Source organism: Coffea arabica, chromosome 8c (genome assembly GCF_036785885.1).
Source record: "Coffea arabica cultivar ET-39 chromosome 8c, Coffea Arabica ET-39 HiFi, whole genome shotgun sequence".
Lineage (NCBI taxonomy): Eukaryota > Viridiplantae > Streptophyta > Magnoliopsida > Gentianales > Rubiaceae > Coffea > Coffea arabica.
This window is the reverse complement of record NC_092325.1, coordinates 42,591,149-42,618,593: the sequence shown is the minus strand read 5'-3', so window position 1 is coordinate 42,618,593 and position 27,445 is coordinate 42,591,149. Positions and strand designations below refer to the sequence as shown.

The window sequence follows — 27,445 nt, the reverse complement described above, 5'->3', positions numbered from 1 at the left end:
AAATTTGATGTTTTTTTTCAATCAAATCTATAATTTTAATTCTAAACTTGTTAATATTCATTAAATAATATAAATTGCTACTTAATCGTTCTAATTTCTTTGTTTTTTCTTGTTAAATATATTTGAAACATCAAATATATATGAATAGACCTTTATTAATATTAACATGCTCTTAAGTATTTTACATACAATATTTTAATTTTTAAATAATTTTTATTTATGACATCATTCGATTCAATTCCGATCGAACCCATTGATTCCTGAGCTCGATCGAGTCGATGCTCGGTCCGAGTCTGAAAACATAAGTTGTGAACTATCATTATTAGGGGTCCAGCGAGTTTGGCGCAGCTAAGGCCTGATCATAGGACCGCAAAATTAGGATACAAACTATAAGTCATTAAAATGTGAGATCTTAAATCCTATGTTAAGTGATGATATGACTTATTTTCAAAAAAAAAAAAGTGATGATATGACTTAAACAACAGTTATAGACTAAAAAGATGGTCCACTTCATTGATTTTAGGAATTTTATATTGTCATATCTATCGTTTAGAGATGCCGTGATTTTGAATCGCTTTTTATAAGTGGACTCAAATTTGAGAGCGTGGGTTTATTAGTTAAGAGAAGAACCTAAAAGAAAAAATGAAAATAAATCGAACAAAAAATAGATGGACCATAATTGTAATTATATGCATTTACGTGATAAATTAATTGTATATTAAACCTATTACCAAGTTCTTAAGAAAAAAAAAATTCCATTTCACAAGGAATACATAGATTATTGAATAAAGTTCAAATGCATTTTGCTTGTAATCACAAGTAACATTTGTGTAAGTAACCGTATACGTACTGCATCCTATGGTTAACATTCTGTACAAATGGAGAGTATTGTAATCCAATTCATCCTATAATATTGCATTCAAAAAAAAAAATGAAAGAAGGGACAGAGCATTGACCAAGAGTTCTTCCATTCCTCCCAATGAATCATCCATCAGCTTCATCACACTAACTTTTTGTACTGATCATAAGACCTTAAGAATTAAAAAAGAAAAGGTTAAAATAACATTTCTAAAATAACTCAAAATGAACAATTCAAACGGGATTACGATGCAAAATAAAATAACTCAATCTTGAAAGAGTAAATCCCATTTCTAAAATTTTAGAATAATCTCCAACTTCAAAATTTTCATGCAGGACTATTTAATAAAAGAAATGCAGGTATGTAAGGCAAGATATTGTTCTTCGAATAAAAATCGTGACGAAATCACAATATGTCAACCACCGAGAAGAATAAGAGGATACGACACAAAGGAAGAAAGATCCACCTAAATTGGCTGGAAGTCAACCCCAAAAAGTCAGAAATCCTGCCAAAAATGGATGGAGTACCCATATTTGTCTCGCCATCATGCCATGGGATTTCCTGCATTCGGAAATCTGAGTAAACTTTTCAATCTTCACAAGCTAAAGCGAGATACAAGCAAAAGAAAAATCTAACGGGAGTAATCTTGAATTTTGACACGTGCTTTTTCATGAACAGAACATATCATCTAATAGGAGGTGGTAGTGGACGATGGTTATCTTAAAAAGTGCCTAATTGTTCTTCAACTGTAACGCATACAGAAGAAAGGAAGATGTAAACGATTGCCTAGTCTTTGTATTCGAGCTCAAAAGGTATAAACTCCTGCACATATTCAGTGCATAAACTATGGGGCGAAGGAAAGTAAGAGGATCAATTAGAGTTTGAGTAACAATTTTGCTGATTGCCGACCATAAGAAAGGAGATGTTCAGGGACTTGGCAACAACCTGAGAATTATTCGAACTGTCATCTTGCATCAGCAACACCCTTTCTGAGGAAAATTCTTCTGACCCCTCTGCAGCTGGAATTGCTGCTTTGGGTGACAGAGTATGAATCGCTCTCAGTTTATGGTCCTTAACCAGTCCGTCCTCGCCGAACTGTAACAGGATCACCACATTTCCATGGTTATCATCTTCATGAATTAGCAAGTCCAGTGCCTATGCACTTTCACTTTGCTCGAGGACATTAATAGACACTTCAAGAATAATAGAGTTACCAGGTCCCAGTTGATGTCTTTTTCAGTGGTACTGGGACTAACAACTGCACTTCGAATGAGAAACTTGTCCTTGCTTGGTGCATTCGGAGGAGCTTTCTGAGCTTGCATTGTCACTGAAGCAAAGAAAATTAACAAAAGGGCAAGAGTTAGTGAAGGATCACCTGCTGTACCTTAAAGAATCTTGAAGACTGGGAAGATGTTTTATACCACATTGCCGAAATTTCAGTCTACCAGGAAGAGTTTTACAGTCAATATCCCTTAAAAAATGGGGTGTCAAGTAGAATTTGAGCAACAAAGGGGTTGAGACCAGAAAGGATCTTCATTGTGCTCGGTTTCACCAAGTCGAAGACTCTAATTTCGCATATGAGTACAAACTAGCACAGGTTGCTATTGATTATTTTCAAAATTCTGGCATTAGAAAGAAGCAAAGTTTGTGCAAGGAAAGGGAGGGGTGACTGGCGAAAGGTAATCACACCTGTGATACTAAATGTAGATTGAGGAACCATAACACCTCGGATTGGTCGAGCACTGTAGTTCTTCGGGTTTGTGGTCATGACCTGAAGACAAAGTACTTCAGACTTGAGCATGTACAAGAAGAACTGCAAACGAATTTAATTCTTGTTTCAAATGGATATGCTAGAAAATTCTGAAAACCCTCCACCGAAATTATACAAATGAAATTCGATGAACCTAAAAACATCTGCAATTGTAGAATAGACGAGAATGTAAATTCTCTAAGGATTAATATGCCCCTAATATTGAAAAATCACCTTGAAAGCAACATAATTTGCAGTCTTATTTGAAAATTGGAGAGAACTGGAAATCTGCTTATTCGCCTCAACTGCCCAATACGTCCAGTTAAAGACAACAGAAAGCAATCAAACAAACGTGAGTATAACTCCATAGAAAGAATGGAAAACGTTTGGGGTGCTTACAAGGAAATTTGATGACATCAGGCATCTCCATTGTGCTCATCTTTTTACCCCCAAAGACAAGAAGAGAACAATGTTAATTTGCATCAGTTCATAATGAAAAGGTACCTGTAAAAATGAGGTACTTGGATAGGATAGAATATACAGGTCAGCTGGTCTATTCATAACACTTATCAGATGAATAATGATGTCATGAGCACAAACCAGCTTCATTGTAAACTCATCAATCTGAATTCTGGGTACTTGTGTGGAAAGGAATTTTTACAAAAGCATTTACTTTTACATTTTATTTCATTGATGCCAAGCAAATTTAACTATGCAGACCAGTTCTATCTTCCTTATGTGTTCGCAGAGTACCTCAAGAAAAACAAAATCCAGGAAAGGTAAAACTAGAAAATTGTCAAAAGTTTCCTTCTGGAAACTATAAATTAAGTGCTGAAGGTAGAACTCATTTTCACAGGAACATAGACATGTCTTGGTAGTGCTATAAGATGTGCTTTTGAAATACATGAAAATACAAAGGTATCTATGGCCTTCTGAAGGGAGGCACATAGGTGGGGAGAAATCATCACTGAGCCTCTTCAGTAGAGGCAAGACAACATTTTTAGGCAAGAAGAAAGCTAAAAATGCCTGATAAAAATGCTGATGGAAGACATATTTGTTTTCTGATTCATACAAATGGCTATCCCTTAATGGAAATGCTTTTTGTTTCAAGATGATCTTTTGCTGGTTTTGATATACATTTTCTAGCTCTTCAGCATCGACTTCCCTGATTTTGATAAGGAATGTATTCCAGTATACACAAGTTGGATGATTTGCAGATTTCTGCACCTAAACTAGTTGCTTAATGATACATTTCCAGAGAATGTAAATCTTGCTTCTAGTTCTGATTTTCACTCCAGATGGTTTGTAAACTATGTGCCACATGTTAGTAGAAAACATATCAGGCTGGACAGAATCATAGTTTGCACTCCAATACGATCCTAGAATACAACATCAAATTATTGAATACATGCTTGTATGTGCCGATGTAAAAATCCAACTAGGATGTGTATTTGTAGGCTATATCCAAAAGGTTTGACATGAATTTTAAGAACTGATGCCGGCATACAAAACAACACAGATTTAAAATGAGAATTTGAAATCAAACATTCCGAATTTACTTGTTCAAAACAAAAACTGTGCAGCTATATAAGACGGAAAACCTGAGAAGAATTCAAATTTGTGCCATCTGTTAGCAATGTGTTGGCTTGCTCAGACTCCAGCGAAAGTGGTAGAGCTGTGGACAGGTAAACAACTGGCAATTTGTATTCTTCAATAGAAAGCCCTTCCTCCTTATCAAACTATACAAGAGGAAACTCCAGTTTAAGGGTCATATCTTGCATATAATAAATGCAGAATAAGTGGGTGAATACAACTTTTGACTTGTTGACAATGGCATCAAGGAAAATTGTAAAATTTAATTATGCATATGCAAGTTTGCCATTCAATTAGTAACTCTTGACAAACTCATGAATTGATCGCACAATGATATGGCATACCACATTCTTGGTGATGTGGTTTAAGTCTGCGCTTGCGCTGACAAGGACGCTTTGAATCTTAAATTTGTCCTTGCATTCGTTGGCTGTGCAGGGCTCATTCTGAGCTCGCATTGTAACTGTGGAGATTGAAGCATAATATTCAGAAACAGCACCTACTTTTATCAGATACAAATACAATGAATGCGGGAGAACAAAGGAAAGTTGCATCGATCTCAGAGAGCCTTTTTTGTTTTTTTTCCAAGAGCATATAAAACAAACAGATCAAGTCATCAAATTTAGGCTTCATTCAGCAAAGACCAGTTTTCGACCCTCATACAGTTCAGTTTCAACGTGACTTGTATCTCATTGAACTCAACAGTGTCGGAGAAATTGTTCCAATGGAAGGGAGAAATGACACAAGATTTTCATAGTTTCAATAATTAAAGAATCAAACACCTAAGACGATGTTTTGATTTCTTTTACCCGTCTTAATAAACAGAGTTGAAGAAGAAAAGCAAACAAAGGAAAAAAATTTGTTACCACCTGTGATACCACATGTTGTCCCTGGCAAAATAATTCCAGTGTTTGGGCGGACAGCATAGACAGTCTTATTGGTCGTTAAAACCTGCAAGTGAGAAAAACAATGAGATTAGAAAAGCCTAACCTAACCAACCAGATTAGAAAATCCACACATAGGGTATTGAAGTGAAGTATACCTTGAAAGCAACAGGGCCATTCATCAAATTAGACAAGTGAAGACAGCAGGATATCTGCTTCTTTGGCTCAACTGACCAGACAACCAATAAAAGACTGCACTGTCAAATAACAAATGCAGAAGGAAGAATAAACTCTGAGAAAACTTGATTGCAAAACAATAGGGACTCACTCACAGGTAAATCTCAGTTCCGAAGGTTCTATCTTGAGAAGCCTCCCTCCACTTGGCGTCTTTTACTCTCATAAAGTAACAAAAAGAGAGAATAAACATTCAGCAGGACCAATAAAAAGGCTTGGCAGAATAAGCTAACTGCCAACTGTTTAATTCTTATCACAAAGCTAATCAATGATGAAAAGTAATTCGCGAAAAATTTTCATGAAAAGAGTTAATGTTTTGCTTGATTCTGACAAACCAATTACCTCGATCATTATATAACTCAGCCCATTTGATTACAAAGTAGCTCAAAAAAAAAAATGTTTTCTGCCTATCTCTCAAGAAATGGGAAAACAGACAAAGATGATTAGCATTATGAATTCTGTTGCAGATGTCCAGCTAATCATTCTCACGAGTAAATGAGCATGTTTTTTGCACATTAAACCCAGAAGCAAAGGCCCTTTACCTCAGAGGAATTGTCAAGACTACGAATAGATGCTTCAACAACCTGCAGATACCAGCATCCAAAGCTTTTTAGAACATTCAAAAAAAAAAAAAAAACAAAAAACAAAAACAAAAAGATGGAACTCTCAAACTCATGCAAACCTCCATTGTCTGCAACCAAAAGTGCTCCGAAAACAAGCTTTGTTGATGTGGGAGAGTTCTTGGTTACATGTCAAAAATACAAGAATGCTTCTTCTTAGTCTCTATAAAAGGCAACATCTAATGCTATTAGATTCTATTATAGTAGTATAACAAAGTCAAGTCAATTGGGGAAAATAGTTTAAAATGTTTAAGAAATTACGTAGAACATAATAATGGTAGTGCAAAACCAAGAACATATGGAACCACATCAATTAATGTCAAACTTTTTTTTTCTTTTTCCTCTTCTTATTTGTAGGGGAACCAAACCAGGTCAATTACTTGTTTGTTTGAGCCTTTGAGGGTAGAAACATTTCATTTGTTCAATGAAAGAAATTTCATTTGAAACATGAAAATTACTACGACACACGGCCGCACAATCTCGTACGGCAACGATAGTTGTGAAACTTCCTATATTATGCTCTTAGGATACTTTTCAAATTATGAATTCCATCTCGATCTTGAAGTCAGCTAATATTAGTATAGTTGGAGGGCTAGAATTTTGTGATTTAAAGTCCATGTTTTATATTATATATATATGAAAAAAAAGTCCATGTTTTATGAACTAAGATAGCTTCTTGATAGATAAGCTGGGATTCAAATTCTTGTATTTTACAAATTTTAGATTTATTGCGATAAGCAAAATCAATTCCCTGCTGCCCTGAACTTCTCTCTTTTTCTTTTTTTTTTAATGCTAATTAATAGCATAGGATGGTAGAATTTTATTTATTTAGCTAACGCTGAGTTTTCTACATTTTATTTTCATGATATATAAAAACTGTTTAGATAGTAGATTATTTGAGATAATTTCTTTTAAAAAATATATTGTAATATTTTTTTTTTCTGAATGTGATATATGTAAAATAAAAATATAATTAAAAAATAAATTAACAGTACAAGCAAATAAAATTTGACAAATAATCTCTCTCCAAACAAACCCGTAACATAAGTTTACAAATGAATAAAATATTATACTTTGACAATTTTATTGGATCAAACAATTTTTAGCAGGTTTAAGGTCCATGGGAGCCCTTCCTGTCACCAATTGATTGGATAGGATTTCTCTGTGGATCTCCCTTAGATTGCTCTTGTTGGGCCGATTTCTCGATGCTTCCTGCGTCATTGAGTGTAAGTGTGTGTGTGAGGGTTTCTACCAGAAGGAAGAAAAACAATTTTTAGCAGGTTTGACAAGAAAAGTCGAAGATTATCTGAAAGAAGCAGGTTTGACAATACAAAGCATGAAAGGACTTCAATGTGTGATCATCCAGTAGTATTTCGGCAGTTCAACTACTGAAGCTCTTCGTAGCAGAGCTTTTATTATATTAGCCAAATTCCCCATCACTTGAAAGCCGAATCAACATTTTTTTTATTTTCAAAAAAGACTTCATCCGTAGGAGCAGTAGGATATGATATGCTACTCTAAAGAGGGCAAGGGGCCCGAATGATTATCAAGGAAATCATTTTGGATGATTTTGCGCAAAATACATACGGCGCTCCCGTAACTTTATTTGCACGCGACGGCATCATAGTTGTCAAAATCGTAATCTGGATCGTAGGATCGTACGATAACCAAAATCGATCCGGATCGTATTCAGAGTCGCAAATCATATTAATTTCTGTAGGATCGCATAGAATCGTAGCAGGATCGGTAGGATCGTAGAATCGTACGATCCTACAATTTTTTTGTAAATTTGTAAAATACGAAACTCCATTTTGCAAATAAATGAAAATATTTGTGGTATATTTGTAATTTATTAAAGAATTGCAACCTTTAATTGCAATTAAGAGCTTTGGGTAGGATCTTACGATCCGATCCTACAATCCGATTCTGTGAAACTAAAATCGATCCTACGTAAGATCCCGATTTTACAAACCTTGGGCGGCATAAGTCACTTGTAAAAAGAATATTTCTTCATCCCATTTGCAGGGTTATGTGTATTTATTGGTACCTTCTTATATTATAATCTTCTTGGCTGGGCAAATAGACAGACATCATCTTATATTGGCCTCGTCCTTGTTTCCTTTTTCTCTTTTAGGTTATTGGCTTGTCACCTTATTCCCTCCCTTCATCAAAATTTATCCCTTTTTTTTAGATTAAAGTTGAGTAATCTCGTCTACTTCTTGATTAGAAGGTGTTTCAACATTAAAAAAATTAACGGTGTTCTGTTGTCAGCTAACAAGTCTTCCGTAGTGTACGTGCTCACTCTTGCTGCCTAATGCCAATTTTTGTTTTGATTGCTCAGTAGTCTTCCTCAATTTGCTTATTTAGTAGTAATTTAGATACAATTTTATGAACCCAAGGTTAAACCTCATCATAATTAACTAACAACAGTTGCTGCCACTACGGTAAAAAATGAGAATTGACAACCACCAATTTAAAAAAAAAAAAAAACACGTCTATTATCAGTTTCAGAAGTTGCCCACCAATGCCACAATTTCGTGAAATGAAAGCCTTTCATATTCTATGTTAGAGAAATGGTCAAGACGCCCAGTTTCCACCCTGCCAGTAGCGACTTGCCTTTACCAGACAACAGCAAGAAGTCCCATCCATTACTGTACATGGCTTAACTTGTACTGCCATGGCTCAAATATATCTAAACTTCATAACCAGATTCCTGCATACTTGCAGCCTAAACGTACAGTTTCACACCAAAATACAGCAGATTACCTTGATAGCACGAATTGACAACCCAATACGAAATATAACAGAAAATAATTGGATTATGGTGCTTAAGAAGAAACTATCTCCCAACATTTTTTGGGAGTTTGAATGTCTTGCAAAGCAGTAATTTATCCTACAAGATCAAACTGCATTTTTAAATACTAGTTGAATAACAAGAAATAAAAAAATTTCATCAACTTCATAAAAGAATACACCTATAATCCACCAGATCAAGTTACATGCTACACAAATGCTAACTATGCAAAATCAGTGTCCTCACTGGAAGAATTATGTCCTTTTCAATGTGTATCCCAATATGATGCCCAGCAAGCCAAAGATAATGACAATAACTACAGATACACCGCCACGACTTTTGTTGCTGTCATGCCTCAAGAGTTCCTGCACCACAGAACGTTTATAAGGATAAGCTACAACCATTTTTCAAATACTAGACAAGAAATCTGACACATAACAAAGGACAACGTACTTCTGTAATGATTCTAATTGCAACTGATTGTTGCTTACCTCTCAGTTCTGCATTTCTATAGTTTGTGATATATTTACAACAAACTTATTTGCCATTTCATATAGTGAATCCAAACCAAACAAATAAAATTGGAGAAAAAGCATGATTGTAGGCAAATAACCAAGCATGCTAGATCTCACATAATAAGGGACAGGAAACCTTACCAATTCTTGACGAATTCTTTTACTATGTTGGACTGCAGCAGCTTTTTCCTCAGTTAACTTTGAAATGACAGATCTTGCCTGAAAAACATCACATCATGTTCCTATTAGTTGTCAAAGTTAAATGCTTGAGCTGGATGGATGCAAAATGCAAATGGACAAAGACATGCATCTAAAAATCAAACGATAAAGCAAAGTTAAAAAAGGGAATAGCTAAGTTCTTGTAGAATCAACAAGCATATTGCTGTGAGAAAATCAGAGGGTAAAGGAATACCATAGCCACTCAACAGATGTGTGCATAATGTTGCTCTTAAATCAACAATACCAAAAGAAACACTCCAAAATGATATGCGGAGACCAATATTTCCAATATCATTAATTCTCTATGACAAAAAACTACATAAATTACGTCATAGTGTCCAACCATTACTCCCATGTACCAAGAAATAAGACTTTTGAAACTTGAATGCGTGTGTCTGGGTACATTTCTCTACAACTCTTTTTAGGGGGAACTAAAAAAGCATATTAAACTATCCACTTAAACCCCTAGTTCCTTGATAGTGTCTCAAGAACAATTTCCATTTGCTTCAAAACACAGCCTTGAAGATGAACGGGAGATCTGACCCAGATCTACCTAGACCTAAAAAAAATACTGCTGTTTCACATTTGGAATATATGGACAGAGAGTTTGAACTGCTATGTTTCAAACATTGGTTAAAAGACTTGGCAATCTGACCAGCAAAATATTACTTTTGGTGCCAAGCTGAACACAGTTCCAGACTAAGGAACTGGCAAAAGTACGGAAATCCATCCATATCTCGATTACATAGGAATATTATATTACCTTATCCCATCATCTGTGAAACAACAATAATATATCATTGCATAGCACAAAGGTAAACCCATCCCAAAATTACTTTGGAATAGTAAGTCTAGATTCACTCTTTTCCTTTTATGGTCCTTCCACCCAGAACTATCATCCTCATATAAGTAAGCTTGTATAGAGAGATGCACTAAAGATAGCGGTATTTCCCTCGAGTGTAGATCATGAAGATATGTGCAAACCTTAAATGGCTAGTTTGGACTATGGAATCCAAACATAAATAAAAGCAGTAAATGCTATGATTTATAGGATAATTAACTGGCACAATACAAAAAGATATTCAATTCTAAGCACAAGCGAAGACCCGTAAAGTATTGAAAATTGAGCTCTCATATTTTTAATGTGCTTAGAGAGGAGCAAATGTTACCTCTGAAGATCTGTCATATGTATCCACAAACTTTCTCGAGACCTGCATGTACAAAAAGTTTTTCTCAATGCCAAGGTATTATCAATGCCAGGTAAAAGGAGTGAAGAGAACATCATAAAATCAGCCCCACCCCCCCACCCCAAAAAAAGAAGGAAAAAAAATGAAAAGGGAACCAAAATTGACCTACCTCAGAACCACCAAAACTCCCATTTTCAAATATCAATGGCCTAGGAGAAGAACCCTCTTCAGATCCTTCTGCAACTGGTGATGGAGGTTGTGGAGGGGATACATAAACAACTTTTAGTTTGCATTCTTCAACTAGATTTCCGCTCTCTTTGTTGAACTGTTAAAAGAGAAACCACTTGTATAAGATATGACGTGTGTCGACAATATACAGCTCTTCTAGCAAACCCACTTGTTTTAGCTTCTAGCATTTAAGACAGATAAGGAACATATGAGCACAAAATAGCTCAGACAAAGCTTAAAAACAAATGAAAGGTTCAGCCACATTAATCACCCTAAAATCATAAATAGACAAACTAAATGACCAGACAAAATTACCATATCTCCAGTTATATCTTTCGGTGTTGCTCCAGGACTAGCAACTGTGCTCTGGAGCAGAAATTTGTCCCTGCACACCAAGTCAGCAGGAGCTTCCTTTTGCGCTTGCATTGTAACTGCAGACGATAAAAAAGTAAAAATTAATGACCAACACAAGGACCAGTGTTTGTATCATCAATATTATGAGAAAAAGAAAAAAGTAAAATTCTTATCCAAAAAAATGGAAATCAACAACCCCACAAGGACCAGTCTTTGGTTCATAAATATGATGATGGAAAGAAACAGAGGAAACTTTTTATTCAAATGCCATTATCGGTAACCCAACTAAGATTGAACTACGAATAAATCTATCCAGAATTAGACCTCTCGGGGCTTAATTTTGACGGTTGAGCCAAATAGAAGTTGGACACTACAATGTCATTACATTATATTCAATATTATGTTTTTGTTTCAACAAAAGGGCTCAATGAAATCCTCCAATGTATTTTATCTGCTACTTCTCATTATCTGTTCCTGGCCAGCAACCAAATGGAGAAATCAGAGAAGATGATATGACAAATTCACAAGTGTCATAAGACCCTGCAATAGATTGAATTTTGAAAGCCATTCATTTACAGCTACAAACCATGATGGACCATCTTTTCTGATCACAATGCGGAGAAATGTTTTCCTCTCTAAGGTTAAAGCACACATTTCTGAAAGAACACCTCAGATGATCTTCGAGAATCGCTCCCTACCATTTCAAATCCATGATAAGAGTTCCTACTCCATACTCTTCAAAGTGTTTGTTCAACATCAAAAGAGGAAGCCTATAGCAAGCATTTGAATTTAACAATACCCACATTATATATCTTTTTAACTCAAGAATTAACATTAAAAATAAAAGCAAACCACTTAGATGTGTTGGAGGAAATATTAACAGAAAATGTAATGTATAACTACCTATCACATCACAAGTTGATCTCGGCAAGACAATCCCCGTGTTTGGTCGAACACAATATTTTTTGGGATTCGTCGTTTTGACCTGCAACACAAAACAGATGTTTAAAAGAAACGTGAAATAGATCGAATGCAGATAGATAATTCAAGACATCAAGTATGAGAGGGAAAAAAAAACCGCTTCTACATAATTGGTGGGATATGTTCAAAGAAAAAACTTAAGAATTTACCTTAAATGCGACATGATTTTCTGTCTTATTAGATAATTGAAATGAACAAGAGATCTGCTTCTTCAGCTCAACTGAAATTCACAACAACATTTAGGAAAAAAAAAACGAAAAAACAAATATTACAACAACGAGAAAAAATAAATCGAAAATGACTTACAAGGGAACTTGAGCTCCAATGGTTCAATGTTTAAAAGTTCTCCAGCACTCATTTTCTCTTATGTATCTTGTTTTTTTTTCACCCGAGATAAGATGGCACTGAAGAAATGAATTCAATCAAATTGAAACAGATAGAATTTTTTTTTCTTGGTTTTTGGAGATTTGGGGAAGAAACAGATAGGGGTGATCCGAATAAATCTGGAGTGGGGAGGAGGAGGGAAAAGGTGGGGGGTGTTGGTTTTTTATTAGTACTACAATTTTCGTACATTTGTTTTCTTTTTTTTAATAAGAAAGATGAAACGGAAAAATCGTTCACAATTTCAAGCAATGACGTCATCTTACCACGTAGTTTTTTTTTTTTTCAAAATAAACCAGATGGGCAAAAAAAAAAAAAAAAAAACTCTCCCGTGATTTAACAAATGTTCAATTTAATTCTTTCTGATTTGAAAATCTATACTCTAACTCCCCGTAATTTCAATTAAATTAAAAATTGAATAGAGACAGTTGTACTTGAAATGTTAATATTACCCCCCATTATATGTGAAATGCTTTCCATTCAATTTTTAATTTAATCAAAATTACGATGGGCTATAGTGTAATTTTTTAAATTATGAGGAGTTAAATTCAACATTCGGCAAACTATCGAGAGTTCATTTATATAGGAGCAATTTTGACATTTCACGCATTACCGTTATATTAGATGATTTCCGTTTAATTTTTAATTTAGATGAAATCACGTAGAGCCATAGCGTATATTTTCAAATCAGGGGGAGTTAAATTGAATATTTAGCAAAGCATAAGGAGTTTTTGTTGTATTTTACCCTAAACCAAAATACCAATACTTGGTTCATGGTTTTGTTTTGGTTATGAAAATGGAAAGCCATGTAGGAATTGGGGATGCAACAATCGTAAACCTCATAGCTTTCAGCATATAATCTAAAAACTTGTACATAATAGTCTGCATAATGCTTGAGAGAATTTATATTATTACACGAATCATAGGACAAACAACAATCATAGCACATCTTGCAAATCTTTTTTTTTTTTTTTTTTGGCTCAAACTATATAGCCTATGTGTAAACTTAACATGTTGCAAACTTTGTTCAAGTGCACATTTTGTAACATTAATATTCCTCACAATCTCGCAGATTCATGTTGCACAACTTTTATTTGGAATGTCGAACATGAGGAAGATTTGTTCGAAGTGTACTTGCAAAATCTTGCCTACAGCTGGTGTAGATGATTTGTGCCGACTTGATGAAGCAGTCGCTCTGTTTTCTTTGCTGGCTTTTAACGATTTACAAATCTTGTTTGAGACAGAAAGCTGCAAGAACCGAAAATAACTTCACAGGAAAACGGTTGGTGAAGTGAAAAGCATCAGCTGTTTATTAGTAGCAATTACAGTTGGTTCATCTTTTCAGCTCTTCCAGATGTTGTGAAAGCCCTCGTAGCACCTACAGATGATGCAAGGCAGAATATTGCTATTAGTTGCCACCAAAAGCAAGCAATACACAGGCAGATGCCTAGATGCTTTTGGTAGGAATTGCTTACCAACTTGGTATCCTCAAGTGCAGCTTCCAGTGTCGCGATTTTCTGCTAGACAATAATAACTCGTAAAAATGTACTGTAAATTCGCGTATTCTACTGCAGTTCAGGGCAACAGATATGCATGTATTCAGTAAAACAGAAACTCACTATTTTCGCTTCCGTAAGCAGATCTTCAAAAGCTCGGATTTTCTGCATTGAGGGTCTGTCAGGACCTTCTGTTTCAGCAAGTCCCCCAGAAGTTTCATCTGTTGCTGGGGTAACGTCATACACATCTTTTACTTGCAAATTATCCTGCATCAAGCATGTGCCTGCAACTCAGTAGATGCAAAAGATTTAACATCTTTGTAACCAAAAAATGATAAAATGGACTTGGCAACCGTCCTCGGAGAAACATTCTAATGCGTCTCTGAGAATGTAGCTTTCATTAGGTGGAAATAACGAGACATTCCTACTTCTAATGGCAGATTTGCCTGAACACCGGAAACCAAGAAGCAGACAGACAAACTAACAAGGACAGTGAGGCAGGAGAGCGGAGGAAGAACTCAAGAAGAAGAAGAAGAAGAAACATTAGCCATCATCACTGAACTTGATTGAGAAAATTTGAAGCAACTAGAGTGACTATATAATCCAAATATTTGGGTTTTTTATCGGGTCTATACAAGAAAGTGGGGAATTGTCTCCTTATCTGAAGATTTAAGCTTTAATAGACGGAAACATGGAGATTCCAAAGCGATTATCATGTCTTCGTCCCTTGCTTATATCGACAACCTAATATGTCCTCTCAAAGAAACTTCCAGTACTTCTTTCATGATCTATTACTTTTGCCTACTTTGGTTCGATATTGAACTACTACGTCAGCCAAAAATTCAAGCCATTAGAGAAAAAGGTCTTCTTGTTATCTATACTCGATGACAGAAGGAAATGTAGCTTCTGAGAAGAGAAGAAAACAGTTGTGTAACAGCAGGACCGCATCAACTAATGCAAGATTAAGAATTCAACATTCCCAAAAACACTACTGTATAGCATTAATTTCCGCAACCATAGAATTATTTGGAATGAGATTGTAAAATGAGTATGTGGTAGCTGCTCTGAGTGTTTTCTAGTCCATGATGTTACGTTAAGGACTAGGTTTTCATACAGTATCACCACCATAGGCATCTTCTGCTTCCTGGCCTCTCATTCCTCCATCCTCACACTCTTCCCCTGTAGCAATCATTGTCTACAAGGAAAAGTGATATTGTTTAGTCTAAAAGGTAGGATATGGGAACTCTACTGTAATCAAAAACAGGAAGTTACTAATGATAAAGCAATTTACACGCACGTGTAACATTTGAGTAATTTCTGGATCATTCCAGGGTCCTTTATCACTGAAGAGGCAGCCTCCAGAATCATAACATGTACAGCTACCACCCAAGAAAGTAGGAAGGTTACTGCAGGAGCAACCAATATCTGTCAACAACTTCCTTAGGGGAACTTTTTATATCTACGAGCATACACTAAATTGGCCATAAGGTACATGTAAATGAACTACTTATATCTGTTGACCTCCTTTTTCAAATATGAACAATGTAGATGCTCAAAATTTCAGTTACCTTGGATCTATAACTTCAAGTAGACTGCTTAGGTAGTTACTTCCCAGCACCTGCAATTGCACCCCAAAAATTTAGACTGACAATGGAAAGGAAAAGGCAAACCAAAATCTCTACGCACTTTGATCTTTGCCAAAGTTCTGGGTTCAAGAAAAGCCTTTATAGCCGTCCAAAGGACCTTGAACCCTGATCCAGCGTTGACAATATACAGCCGATTCAGCGTCTGCAAATATATGAAGGCGGAAGGTTTATATTTTAGTGTTCCAAGTTTCATCCAACAGTATTCTAATCTTTCACGTGGAATAAGTGAAGAATTTGGCTAAGAAGAGCTACACTAATCAGTACCTCAGGATAATAGTTGCTGTCAATCTTTTGAATTTCCAGGAAAAGGTATCTTGCAGGCTTTGAGAAGTTTGAAGTTCCCTGTGCAAAGAACGTGGATTTTCAGTTTACCAGAAACTATCGTATTCTGCAGACAGTTGCGCATCAGCTTTCCCAAAAGACGGTTTCTATGCAACATGGTTTTTAAATTCTAAACTAGCATGTTTAGGTGCAAAAAATTTCCTGCTCTCATTTGAGGTATAAATGCCAAACAAAAGGCGTCAGTCAAGGAAGAAATCATAAAGACGATGACTTGTTAGCACTTGCCGGGACACCTGTGGATCTACCTAAATGGCGAATGAAAAGCACATCAACTGAGATGCAAATTTGAAGCGTGCCACGAAGACAATTGATCGCACATATGAAAGATTAACAGAAGGAAGTTTCAAACTGTTACCACATTCTTCACATCCAGGATACTAGTGGTGGAGGCTATATGCTTCTTTGCAGCAAGTGAGCATGCAGGGAACCTCCAATGCAAAGTTTTTTCTTGTTCGGAAACATGATACTTCACATATCTCTCAATGGTAGTTTTCTGGAGGAGCATATCGATATCCACCATCCCAAGCCTTTCAATGTAAACTGGTCTGCCATATTTATCTACTCCATGAAATCCATGAGGGTAACATTCTTTAACTTCTCTATACTCCTCAAACTTAAATTCCTGGAGAATATGTCAAGCCCGTTAACTTTAGCAATCATCACGAGAAAGTTGTTACTCTAGAGGTGAAAGCAGTCTAGCCAAGATACTGATGGAAAGAATTTTTTCAAAAAATTGTAGGTGCATAGAGATTGTCTTAATTTGTGAAAGTTAGGAGTTAATACAAGATAACATGTATTTATGGATATGCAGGATATGCTCATGTTTACCTAGTCAATGCACAGAACGATCTTTATACGAAGTTAAACTCCCACAGAAGAAAATTGTAGTCTTTAATGCAAGATATATAGAATTGGACCTTTTCTTTGTGTCATTAAGTTCCAGATAATGCCGGTTATCTTAACTTATACTGGCCAAAGAAAAAAATATCAAATACAGGGCAATATGCTGTCATTTATGATTTTTATAGTTAAAAGTAGTATCAGTTTATCTCCATGTCAACCCTGAAGAATCCTTTACTTTTAAGACACATAGAATCTGCGAAATATTGAACTCGGAACAAGCAATGAAGCTGAAATGATCATTGTCACCTAAATTTTCTCTCTGGATCCAGCCTTTGGGATAACACGTCTTAGATTTTCCTTAACAGCATAGTTAGAAGGCATTTCCTTTTTCTTTTTGTGACATGCCACCATTATGTACATGAAAAAGTTTACAGGCATACATTTCATGCCAGTTCCAGGCACCACAGGCAAGGGTCACATGAAGATGTAGATGCACATAAATGATAGCAGAGAAGAAAATCTACAGGTGCATCCTCAATATATGCATTTTCACTGTGTGCAGATAAAGACATATTACAGCTCATTAAATAGTACTTATAAATGACAAGATATCTTGGCCTAGAAATACATAGCTAGAGATAGATGCTTCAAGTTTGAGAGAGACAAATGACAAGGTATCTTGGTCTAGAAATACATAACTACAGATAGATGTTTCAAGTTAGAATGAGATGCTATCCTCCAAACTACGTTAGTTAAATACACACAGAGAGAGACTTTACAGGTTTGGCACTTTGCATCACCTACACAGCTACACTAGCAGAAAGGATTCTGATAAAAATTTTTGTTGAAGTGCACAACATTTTTTGCTTGAATTTGTAACAAATTGGAAAGTAAAGGTAAATCAATCCGTTCATTATAAGTGTCAACACAAGGAACTCTTTAGGAAGGTAACCTGAAATTTACCTTGGCAATTGCATCAACACCAAACTCCTCTCTCCATTTAAGGTAATTCAAAAACATTTCTTTTGCTCTGTTCTGATTAAAATCCCTCGTTCTAAGAAACCTGCAGTCACCAAAAAAGATTAAAAAGGCAATTGTAGAATGGTCCAAACTACCATATCTAGCTATTGTACTTTATATATTGATAATGCTGACATTAAAATTTTGTAGAAGAAGAACTAGTGCATACCATCAGTGGCATTTGATCGATAAACAGACCAAGTAAGCGTACCTTAACAGGGTGTGGTAATCATAATGCTTTCCTGTTGCATGACCCTCAAGAGAAAGCAGTTCACGGAATGAATCCACAATTTGCTCATCTTTAGGATTACGAACTCCTTCAAGGATTGTTTTCATTGATTGGCTCTTTTTTGATCTAAAAGAGTCCAAAGGATTTGTCAATATCGCCTTGAAGCTGTCTTTCGATACGAAGGACCTTTTCTTCTCTTTTGGAGGAGGTAAGTGCCAGTGAAATTCAATAGGAGGATGAATAGATTTAGCTTTTTGTTTAGCAACCTGAGCTTCTTTGGAAGTAGGAGATCTCCTGGTCCCTCCTGCACCAGCTGCAATAACTATTTCCTGCAACAACCCCTTTGACTTCTGCATGTCAACCTAATATCCATGTAAAGAAAGAACGACAAAATTACTTGGCTTCTGTCACATTACGCATTTACGCTTACTTTCAAGAATTCAAAAATTGAAAGGATATTCAAGTATATTGAGGTAATGATTGCATTGATACCCCAAAAAAAGGGGTCAATTGCCCAGTGAATTATGACTTTGAAATAAAATGAAGCAGATTACTAAGTGCAGTAAGCTTGAGATACATTAGCCGATGATAAACAGAGTTTGGAAATTTTTCCGTGCAACACCAATACAGTAATCTATTCCCACTACTTGACTCCACCATTCAGCGCTGTGAGTGCAGTAGCAATATGATTGCTCTGTGAACCCAGTAGCACTACGGTTGCTCTGTGAATGCATAATTCTGTTAAAGCAAGCATTGGAATTCTCTTAAGTTATGAGGTCATGTTTGATTGCTCTGTGAATACAGTAGAAATATGACCAAATGCTTTACTCATACAGGTCAAACGAATGCCCAGGCACTCAATACGTGGTACCACACGTTATGAGATAATCTTGATTGCCAAATCCTGATGATTTTTGGCAAACCTGGAATCATATATAAGAAACAACATTGATGAAACAGCTAAATTAAAGAAGAATCCATTAAATATACCCATACATTATCATGCAAACACTAAGTCGAAGATCGGGCAGCATATCTAATCAAGTCGACATCAAGAGCTGTAGAAAATCTCAAAAATGAAGAGTGCTTCGAGAATCTAGTGCCAAAAATGTGAAGGAATCAGAGAGGTTACCGACGAATGTGAAGCGACAGAGAAGAAAGCAGAGCAGTGGATGAATGAAAAGGAAGCTGGGACGGTGAAGCAATGAATTTTTCTAGCGTCAAATGCCATGCTTTTTTGATCATGTCCTCCTGGCAATGGGTATCGCATAAGAATTTCGAATGTTTGAATACCAAGGAACTCACTAAGGAATCCCCGCGCCCCATAACTCCATGAGTATTCCGTAATGTTTTCGGTAACAGCTTCGCTACATTCGGCCCACTCATTGAAATAATCCCAAGTCCGTGGTTAGCACTTTGCACTTGGTACATTTATTAGTGTATTATCAGTGATCCTCGCACAGTTAATGTGTATCTAATCAACTAAGAAAATATGCATTTGAACTAAAAAAAAGTTAATATAGCAAAAAATGATCAAAAAAACAAATACAAAATTAAATCAATCACTTAATAAAAAAAAGGTCAATTTTTTTCTAAATGTACTCTTACATTGAGATGGAATTTCACAATCATTTATAGGATTAAAATCTTGTGATAATGGATAGGGGAAGAAAAGGGTTCTCTCGTATGCTTATGATGCGTATGAACTATGAAGAGGATGGAGAAGAAATTTTTATGTGATTGTAATTTGTAGTTGACAAGAAACTTTTTATGGGACTGTAAGTTGTAATTTAGTAATCATATGATATTTAGTGGTTATGTTGGAGCAGCATTGCTACGCAGCATGATGGTTTTCATACATTATTGCCATTACAACACAACATGGCAAACAAAGCAAGGAGGGAATTACAAGATCAGGATCAGCCGGTCCACTCATATGCCTTCGTCTACTATGTAAGTATCGTGTTGAGTCACTTTTTCCATTTAAAAAAAAAAAAAAAAGACATTTTCCATGTTGGAGTAAGTTAGTGGCGAGAACACAGTTATAAAACCCGGACTGACGCGACGGTCGAATCAGTCAATCCGATGAATCGGCAATAGGATCGGTTGGGTTGCTAATTAAATCAATTAAGCAACAAATTCGTTGACCAGTCAACGATTCAGCGGTTCAATCAGTGAATTGAAAAAAAAAATCATCGATTGAACCACTAGCTTAAAAATTTTACTATTTTATAATTAAAAATACATTATTATTATTATATTATAAAATATAACTATTGTGCAACCTGCGATTGAACCGGTGACTTGGTCACCTTTCCGGATTGAGATCCGGGTCAAGTTTAATAACAATGGATGAGGAGTTATTTAAAGGATAAAAGAAATTTGAAAAAGTGACAGAGGGATCCATTTAACGATCAGAGAAATATTCTGATCTTTGCCTTTTTTTTTTTTTTACCCATTTATTGGGTCCAAACTATCTACTCCCGATTTATTATTGTAGAGATTATTAATTTTTGTAAGAGCAAGTGAGTACAAGATTACAACTGGTTTGAATACACACTAATTATTAATTACTCCATAAGCGAACAATCACTTATACAAATAAATGATGAGAAATTGGCAAAAATTCAAAATTCGACCTTAACAATATTAACACCTTAAAAGAAATCCGTGACTGGCTGGCTATCAAATGATTGGTTAGCACATTATTCCTAAAACAATGAAAGTAGTCAATTACAAATCCATTTTTGCCGCTATTCTTCCACACTAGTATTTTGTCTCAAATCTTATCAGATGTTAGTATTTTTTTCTAACCTAGTACCAACAAAATTGAGGTAGGTTTTTTACGTAATTGTCACCGGGATTAAAGAGTCTTATTTCTTTCTGGAAATCAATTTTAAAAATGATAGCTGAAACTGAAAATTGCTAAAGTCTAACAGTCGACGACTGGGCTTCTGGACAACAACGTCAATAAGGCTCTAACCGACCAGGATGTGCGGAGTTCAGGTTTACGTAATCCTTATAAGCTGGACTATTGGATGTCCCTCCCAATTGGGCCGCGGACTCTGCATGTAAGGACGACCCTCGATGTGTTTTGGTACCTCTAATCCAAAAAATTTTAAGGAACACTTCGTGGACCGCTTTATCTTTTCGTGAGGATGAAAAAGGGTTAATTTTGTATACGCTAATAATATATTGATACTAGTGGACATGAATGTATGTAGAAACATAAATGAATCCAAACAAGTCGAGCATTCTAGTGTTCAAACTTGTTTGATTATTTTGATGAATTTAATATTTTGTTCAAATTTAACTTGTTTATTCTCAAGCCAAACTCGAACAAACTTTTATAGAGTTCAACTAAATTTGAGTTCGAATAGTTTAAATTTGGGAAATTTGCCAAATTGATCCCTAATATTTTTACAAAAAACTTTTTTAGTCTCTAACATTTAAAAGCAGTCAGAATAGTCCCTAACATATAAATTATGAGCCAGTTTGGTCCTAATACTCGTATTTGCTCATTTCTGCGACTAAAAATAGCACACCTCTCTCACGTGGATATAATTTTAAAGGTAAAATCGAAAGACATTCGTTAATCCATGGTTTTAGACTCTTAAAGAATGAGAATATTCTCTTCAAAACTCAAGTTCTCAATGGCTACTCTTCCATAACTCCACCCACTCCTCCTAGAGTCAATCTTGAGTCATTTTCCATGCACCTACTCCATCAAATGCATTCCACCATCACCACTAACCCAAAGCCTGATTATCTCAAGAGAACCAGAAAACTTGAAGTTTGAATAAGGTGAAATTTTGCATTTTGCAATCCTTCACGAAATCCCAAATTGTTGAATCCTTCAGAAACTGCGATTGTCCATCCTAGCATTCTCCATACCATTCTTTCCATCGTTGATGACATCCCATCCTACCGCAAGATTTTTATCAAAAGCCTATGGTTTTGTTACTTTTCAAGAATGTTGATTCTTTCTTGCTTGCCCTAAATAACCCCAGCAATAAAATTGATAGGTTTGTCAGCAATAAAATTGGTGGAGAATGTGCCAACCAACTAAGATGAGTTCTGAGACTTTGTTGAATTATTTTGAGAGGTATGGTGAAATTGAAGAAGGGCTTGGGGGTTTGATATGGGGACAGGGAAATCAAGGAAAGTGCAAGAGCTACTTTGACTGAGAAGGTGAAATTTGTTGATGGTTTCCGACTAGTTTGCAAAATGGTGTCGAGGGAAAGGGAAAAAAGTAATAGGAATCCAAAGAAGGTTTTGCCTGTAAAATCATGGATTAACGAATGTTTTCCAATTTTGCTCTTGAAATTATGCCCATGTGAAAGAGGTGTGCTGTTTTTAGTCGGATAAATGAGCAAATACGAGCATTATGACCAAACTGACTCATAATTTATATGTTAGGGACTATCCTGGCTGATTTTAAATATTAGGGACTAAAAATTTTTTTTATAAAAATGTTAGGGATCAATTTGGCAAATTTCCCTTTAAATTTTCTACATTCACATTTCACTTATGTGCTAATCGAAGCGAATTCAAACTGAATTTAAATGTTTATCAAACACAAAATTCTGTTCAAAGTTTGGTTTGATTAACTAGAGAAACCAAACTAAAACAAACTCTTACAGAGTTGAACTCGATTTGAGTATCTTATAGTTTGATTCATCTTTTAACTCTAAATGCATGTCGCCTATTTTAATTTGAAATTGAACTTCAATTCTTGCATAAGTAGCATGCATCCATACTTGGTATTATCTCTACAATAATAAAGCGAGAGCAGATGGTTTTGTGTAAACAATCAGTTGTCACTCTTTATAATTTCTTTTTTACCCTTCAAATAATTTCTCACCACTAACCCACTCCAACTCAACCACTGACATCACACAACCAATAAATACATGTTTATCACTTAAGCATAAACCGCATACAAATAATTGCTAGATTTATTTTTTATTTGATTTTTTGTATTAACTTTTTAAATTTACTACTGCTAGATTTTGTTGTCAGAAAATGAATCTACATTCCAACAACCGGGCTTCATTGCGATCTAGTGAGACCTCAAAAAGCAGCCGGGGGGTTGTTATATGTTCAGACTGTTCTGGTATGTGCTATTGGACTCGTGTCTCAGCAAAGTTGTCTTTTAGTTATGATCATTTTTATGCATTATGAGAAGGCAAAGAGAAATTGCTCAACCACTTAGGTTGGATTGTAGCCATCTGTTCCTTCTACGGTGGCCAGAGTCAAAATCGTTTGATCAGTGTGGAACAAATCTAAGTATTTAGAATTCTTTTGATTGGACTAGAGTAGAGGCAATATGGGCCCCCAGTCTGTCGTAAATGCATAGCAATCTTAACATATTTTGAAATGCCATGATAATGGATGTCTGCATCTTTTTGGCCCAACACAGAATCATAATGCCGTAACGTTTGAATCATCAAAAGATTTGCATGCCTGGTGAAGCCAAATCATGTTGTATTTTTTTTTTTTTTTTTGTCGACGCAGGGATGTTCGGATCAATTCTTACAGGGCCCGACTAATCTTCTGCGATTCAGATCCGGCACCTCAACCCGGTCCGAACACGTTAAGTGTGTGGAGGAATCCAGCGGAGCGGCCCGCTGGACCATTGACGCGGGGCAAATCATGTTGTATGGAGTCCCATAAAATATACGATGAGCGTTTCCCCGCAAATCTATAAAGGTATTGTTAGCTGTAGTGAAATTTCTCACGTCTATTTGTTGGCTTTATTTATAGTGGTGCAGACAAATGACCAAGAACACCGAACAGCTTATGCAAAATAATAGACATCATGATAAGGGTTGGGGAGGCCAGTCCATGCCGCTCTATGTAATCGACTGTCCTTTCAATTCTTGACATTTACCACATCTTCAATACTAATCTTGAATTGAATATTAAAATATGGCAAGTCCATTATTTGTTGGATTAGTCTTTCAGTGTAAAAATTGTTTTATGCATGAGGATTTGAAAAAAAAAAAAGGACACATGCGTAAGAAGAGAATCTGGACTTTAAATGAAATTTATATGACGCACATCTAAAATTACAGTAAAATCTCTGTAAATTAATATTTGATAAATTAATAATAACTTTTATTTGTCTCGATCTGGGCTAACGAGTTAAATTAATAATTTTGATAAAATGATAAGATAATAAAATTTTTGAAAACCTTACACGACCTTTTGCTTCTATTCGTATCATAAATTAATAATTTATTAAAATTACATATCATACATTCCTAAAATATGTGTCTATTACTGTATTTTTTAATATAAACCTATCGACTTAATTCTCACATTGCAATGAGAAATTATGAAGAGTTATTGCTACTTTGATGCTTTCAATGCGTCCTTTCATGTAACAGGAAATGGATATCAATCATTTAGCATTCATAAGTCTTTTTGACCTCTTGATAATAGAAAAATGGATGTGTCCAACGAGTGGTCAATAGGCACTAGTTGAGTGGAGTTCAAAGTATTAATAATATGAAAAGCTAATGTTAATTAGGGAAAGTATATAAATGTAAGATATATTAATAATTATTAATGTAAATTCATATGATGGATTAGGTTTGATGTAGATGTACTAATAAGTACTCGTCAGGCACACGAACATTGAAAACATTAATAGAATTAAATTATCTATTTTTTTGTAAGTAAAAGGTATTAAATTCAATAACTCCTATTTACAATCTATTCCATCAACCCTCCCCTAAAATTAAATTATACTTGCAAAACAAATAGATATGGATTAGTTTATATTCTTTTAACTGTTAAACTCTTTTCATTAATAGAATAATTCATATCTTTATAAAATAAAATAAATTTTTAGTTGATAAAATGAGTGTTTATTTGAATTATAACTGCACTCGATAAATAATAGTAATTTATTAATTTACCAATTAATTAATACTTCTTTAAATTAATAGAAATTGTTCGATGCCAAAGTTAATTATAGAAATTTTACTCTACTAGCACTAGTAATTTATTTGGACGACGTAAGAAAATTATCCTCTTACGTATTTATTTTGATTGTTTGTTGATGAGAAGTTAATTAGCGTCATAGAGTGAAAAGGAAAGTTGGTCCCACAAACCCACTCGTGGGGAAGAGGGGACCCACAATGTTACTGCTACCTACTGCTAAGTACTGTACTAACATAGCAGTAAAAGTGTAAAACGTGAGGAAATATCTTAGAGGTACGGGAGCACATCTGGAAAACAGCTGGCGGTGAGCAGACACACACGTTTTCATAAAAGCATTTTCCTTGAAAACACAAAACAAAAAGAGACCATGACGTCAGCTGCCGAATCCTTCCAAAAGGTCTTCTGGTTCCGGCGGCGTCTTGTGTCAAGTACCTGTCGCGTTTCCGGCGTCCCGCTCCATTGGGCTCTGATTCAATGACTTTTTTTTTCCTTTAATAAAGAGTTGGGATCGGATTCCTACTGATTTCAGTGTGACCGGTCACCGAATCCCTAATAGTAACCAATAGTATGCCTAATCAAGCCGAAGATGTTTGTTGAGGACAGGGGCAGGTTCCAAAGGTTTTGTGCAAAATGTTATAGCGTGTAACTCTATATGTATCAGTGTAACTTATTTTTAATAGTATTTAATTATAATATGAAAAATAATGTTTAAAATACAATATGAATCTTATATTTTTTTTAATCAAATTTTGACCATGAACTTGCAGGAACGATTCTCTTCCGTTTGTTGATGCCTGAAGCCTAGAATAAAAAAAAAAAGCCTTTAATTGTACAAAACCCTGTGCAAAAGGCACCGGGAAAATCGTCTTAGCTTACATTCAAATTGTCTATTCGTCCTACTTTGATAATCTTGGTTTTTTCTTTCTGTATTTTTAAAAATTTTGGTTAATTTTGTTGGAAAAGTAAATGTAACATACTATCTTCTTAAAATGCTTTTATGTTAAAACTAGGATTATGATGAATAATCATTATACCTTTACACAATCAATTACAACAACAATATTGATAAAACAAAATTGTACTCCCTCTATTGCACTTTGATAGTTTTTTTCCCTCATATGGTTTAAGAAAATTAGTCAACTTTGTTAAAATAATTAATCTAATCTAATGTTTTTCTAAAACCTTACATTAATATTTGGAGTATCACTAACTACTATATCTATAAATTAATTATAAAAATTATAACAATAATAATAATAGTAGTATATTGCATCATTCAAGACATATATCAAAACAATTATTTGTGAAAAAGTTGGTTGCATTAAATAAGGTAAGTTATATTTACTAATAACGAAGTATGTTAAATAGGAGTATTTTAGAAAAATTAAAAGTTAACTATATTCTTCAATTGAAATGTAGACTATAACTTGGGGGGTTGAAAAAGAAAAACAAGACTACTAAAGTAGTACGGAAAAAGTACCATTCAAGGCATGAATGAAAGTAATCATTGATTCAAAATTTAACTATATTAAATAAGGTAGGTTATACTAATGGATAACAAAGTACATTAAATAAGGGTGTAGCATAGAAATTAAAAGTTGGATTTGTCTAACGGATGTCTAATAGGTACTTGTTAAAATGTATTTCAGATGTTAGATTTTTAGAAAGATAAAATTAATTAAGAAAAAGCTTATAAATATAAGAAAATTAATTAAGGAAAGTGTATAAATATAAGAAAATATATTAATTATTTGTGTGTGTATATATGTGTGTGTGTGTGTGTATGTGATAGGTTAAGGGGAATGTATGAGTGATAACGAGTGTTTAATGGACACCCATTAGAAAAATTCATAAAAAGTAATTATATTTTTCAATTGAAAAGTAAACTATAATTTAAGACGGATAAAAAAAAAGACTATTAAATTAGGATGGAGATGGTATAATGTCCAACAAACTTATTGAGGCGGATTAAATCCGTCACCTATTTGAGTTTTGAGCGGAGCATTTTTGGCCCAGCACCTTTGTTTGTAAAGATTTTTTCAAATTTGGCATACATTTTTAAAATTAAACTAGGATTAATGTTATATATACTATGAGCATAAAGATTTTTTATATTAACAAGTATAAATGCATAACACATGGATAAAACGTGAATTTAAAATTTGAAAGGTGATGATATGATATTCATCTAAGTCTGCTTGTGTAGGTAAAAAAAAAAAAAAAAAAAAAACCTTACATTGCGAGTGTATAAAAATTAATCACATTAAATTAACCCTCACTAGAAAAGGCATTGCAATCCTAGAGGATAATGCGGCACAGCTG

The 27,445-nt window shown here is 34.8% G+C and overlaps 3 protein-coding genes across 6 annotated transcripts; all 3 read right to left on the bottom strand.

The window, feature by feature from the left end:
* Positions 1-778: 778 nt before the first annotated feature.
* Positions 779-6,109, bottom strand: LOC140013833 (vesicle-associated protein 1-4-like). The gene is made up of 14 exons (XM_072064015.1): positions 6,000-6,109; positions 5,860-5,901; positions 5,416-5,470; positions 5,242-5,312; positions 5,069-5,150; positions 4,547-4,662; positions 4,211-4,348; positions 3,009-3,048; positions 2,844-2,914; positions 2,549-2,630; positions 2,074-2,186; positions 1,805-1,954; positions 1,326-1,420; positions 779-1,031 (listed from the first exon to the last, which is right to left on the bottom strand). Exons 1-14 carry the CDS (start codon positions 6,003-6,005, stop codon positions 1,001-1,003), a joined length of 1,092 nt encoding a protein of 363 aa, XP_071920116.1. The 5' UTR covers positions 6,006-6,109; the 3' UTR covers positions 779-1,000.
* A 2,627-nt stretch (positions 6,110-8,736) lies between these two features.
* LOC113704258 (vesicle-associated protein 1-2-like) lies at positions 8,737-12,763 on the bottom strand. The gene is made up of 8 exons (XM_027226048.2): positions 12,522-12,763; positions 12,365-12,435; positions 12,138-12,219; positions 11,196-11,311; positions 10,822-10,977; positions 10,635-10,676; positions 9,388-9,465; positions 8,737-9,096 (listed from the first exon to the last, which is right to left on the bottom strand). Exons 1-8 carry the CDS (start codon positions 12,571-12,573, stop codon positions 8,986-8,988), a joined length of 708 nt encoding a protein of 235 aa, XP_027081849.2. The 5' UTR covers positions 12,574-12,763; the 3' UTR covers positions 8,737-8,985.
* Positions 12,764-13,418: 655 nt separating this feature from the next.
* Positions 13,419-19,411, bottom strand: LOC113704257 (phosphatidylinositol/phosphatidylcholine transfer protein SFH11). 4 transcript variants are annotated; one of them, XM_072062490.1, is made up of 13 exons: positions 19,305-19,411; positions 18,155-18,534; positions 17,887-17,986; positions 16,436-16,702; positions 16,003-16,080; positions 15,779-15,880; positions 15,661-15,710; positions 15,390-15,498; positions 15,207-15,287; positions 14,216-14,359; positions 14,072-14,113; positions 13,923-13,974; positions 13,419-13,844 (listed from the first exon to the last, which is right to left on the bottom strand). In XM_072062490.1, exons 1-12 carry the CDS (start codon positions 19,401-19,403, stop codon positions 13,930-13,932), a joined length of 1,497 nt encoding a protein of 498 aa, XP_071918591.1. In that variant the 5' UTR covers positions 19,404-19,411; the 3' UTR covers positions 13,419-13,844; positions 13,923-13,929. The 4 variants fall into 4 exon arrangements, with proteins under 4 accessions (XP_071918591.1, XP_027081845.2, XP_071918593.1 ...); XM_027226044.2 differs by having other exon boundaries at positions 13,419-13,974; XM_072062492.1 differs by lacking the exon at positions 19,305-19,411 and adding an exon at positions 19,169-19,259 and having other exon boundaries at positions 13,419-13,974.
* Positions 19,412-27,445: the final 8,034 nt, after the last annotated feature.

What these genes read in the sequence shown, in the direction of transcription:
- LOC140013833 (XM_072064015.1), bottom strand. An exon ending in GACAACATGTGGTATCACAG is followed by an intron (nt 4,663 to 5,068) that starts GTGGTAACAAAT and finishes CAATCTCCACAG; the next exon opens with TTACAATGCGAGCTCAGAAT. An exon ending in TTGACTTCCAGCCAATTTAG is followed by an intron (nt 1,032 to 1,325) that starts GTGGATCTTTCT and finishes TTAATTCTTAAG; the next exon opens with GTCTTATGATCAGTACAAAA.
- LOC113704257 (XM_027226044.2), bottom strand. Translation starts at nt 19,403, where the DNA reads ATGGCATTTGACGCTAGAAAAATTCATTGCTTCACCGTCCCAGCTTCC. An exon ending in CTGTCGCTTCACATTCGTCG is followed by an intron (nt 18,535 to 19,304) that starts GTAACCTCTCTG and finishes CATGGATATTAG; the next exon opens with GTTGACATGCAGAAGTCAAA. An exon ending in AAATTACTCAAATGTTACAC is followed by an intron (nt 15,288 to 15,389) that starts GTGCGTGTAAAT and finishes TTTTCCTTGTAG; the next exon opens with ACAATGATTGCTACAGGGGA.
- LOC113704258 (XM_027226048.2), bottom strand. Translation starts at nt 12,573, where the DNA reads ATGAGTGCTGGAGAACTTTTAAACATTGAACCATTGGAGCTCAAGTTC. An exon ending in ATTGGAGCTCAAGTTCCCTT is followed by an intron (nt 12,436 to 12,521) that starts GTAAGTCATTTT and finishes TGTGAATTTCAG; the next exon opens with TTGAGCTGAAGAAGCAGATC. An exon ending in AAGATATAACTGGAGATATG is followed by an intron (nt 10,978 to 11,195) that starts GTAATTTTGTCT and finishes CTCTTTTAACAG; the next exon opens with TTCAACAAAGAGAGCGGAAA.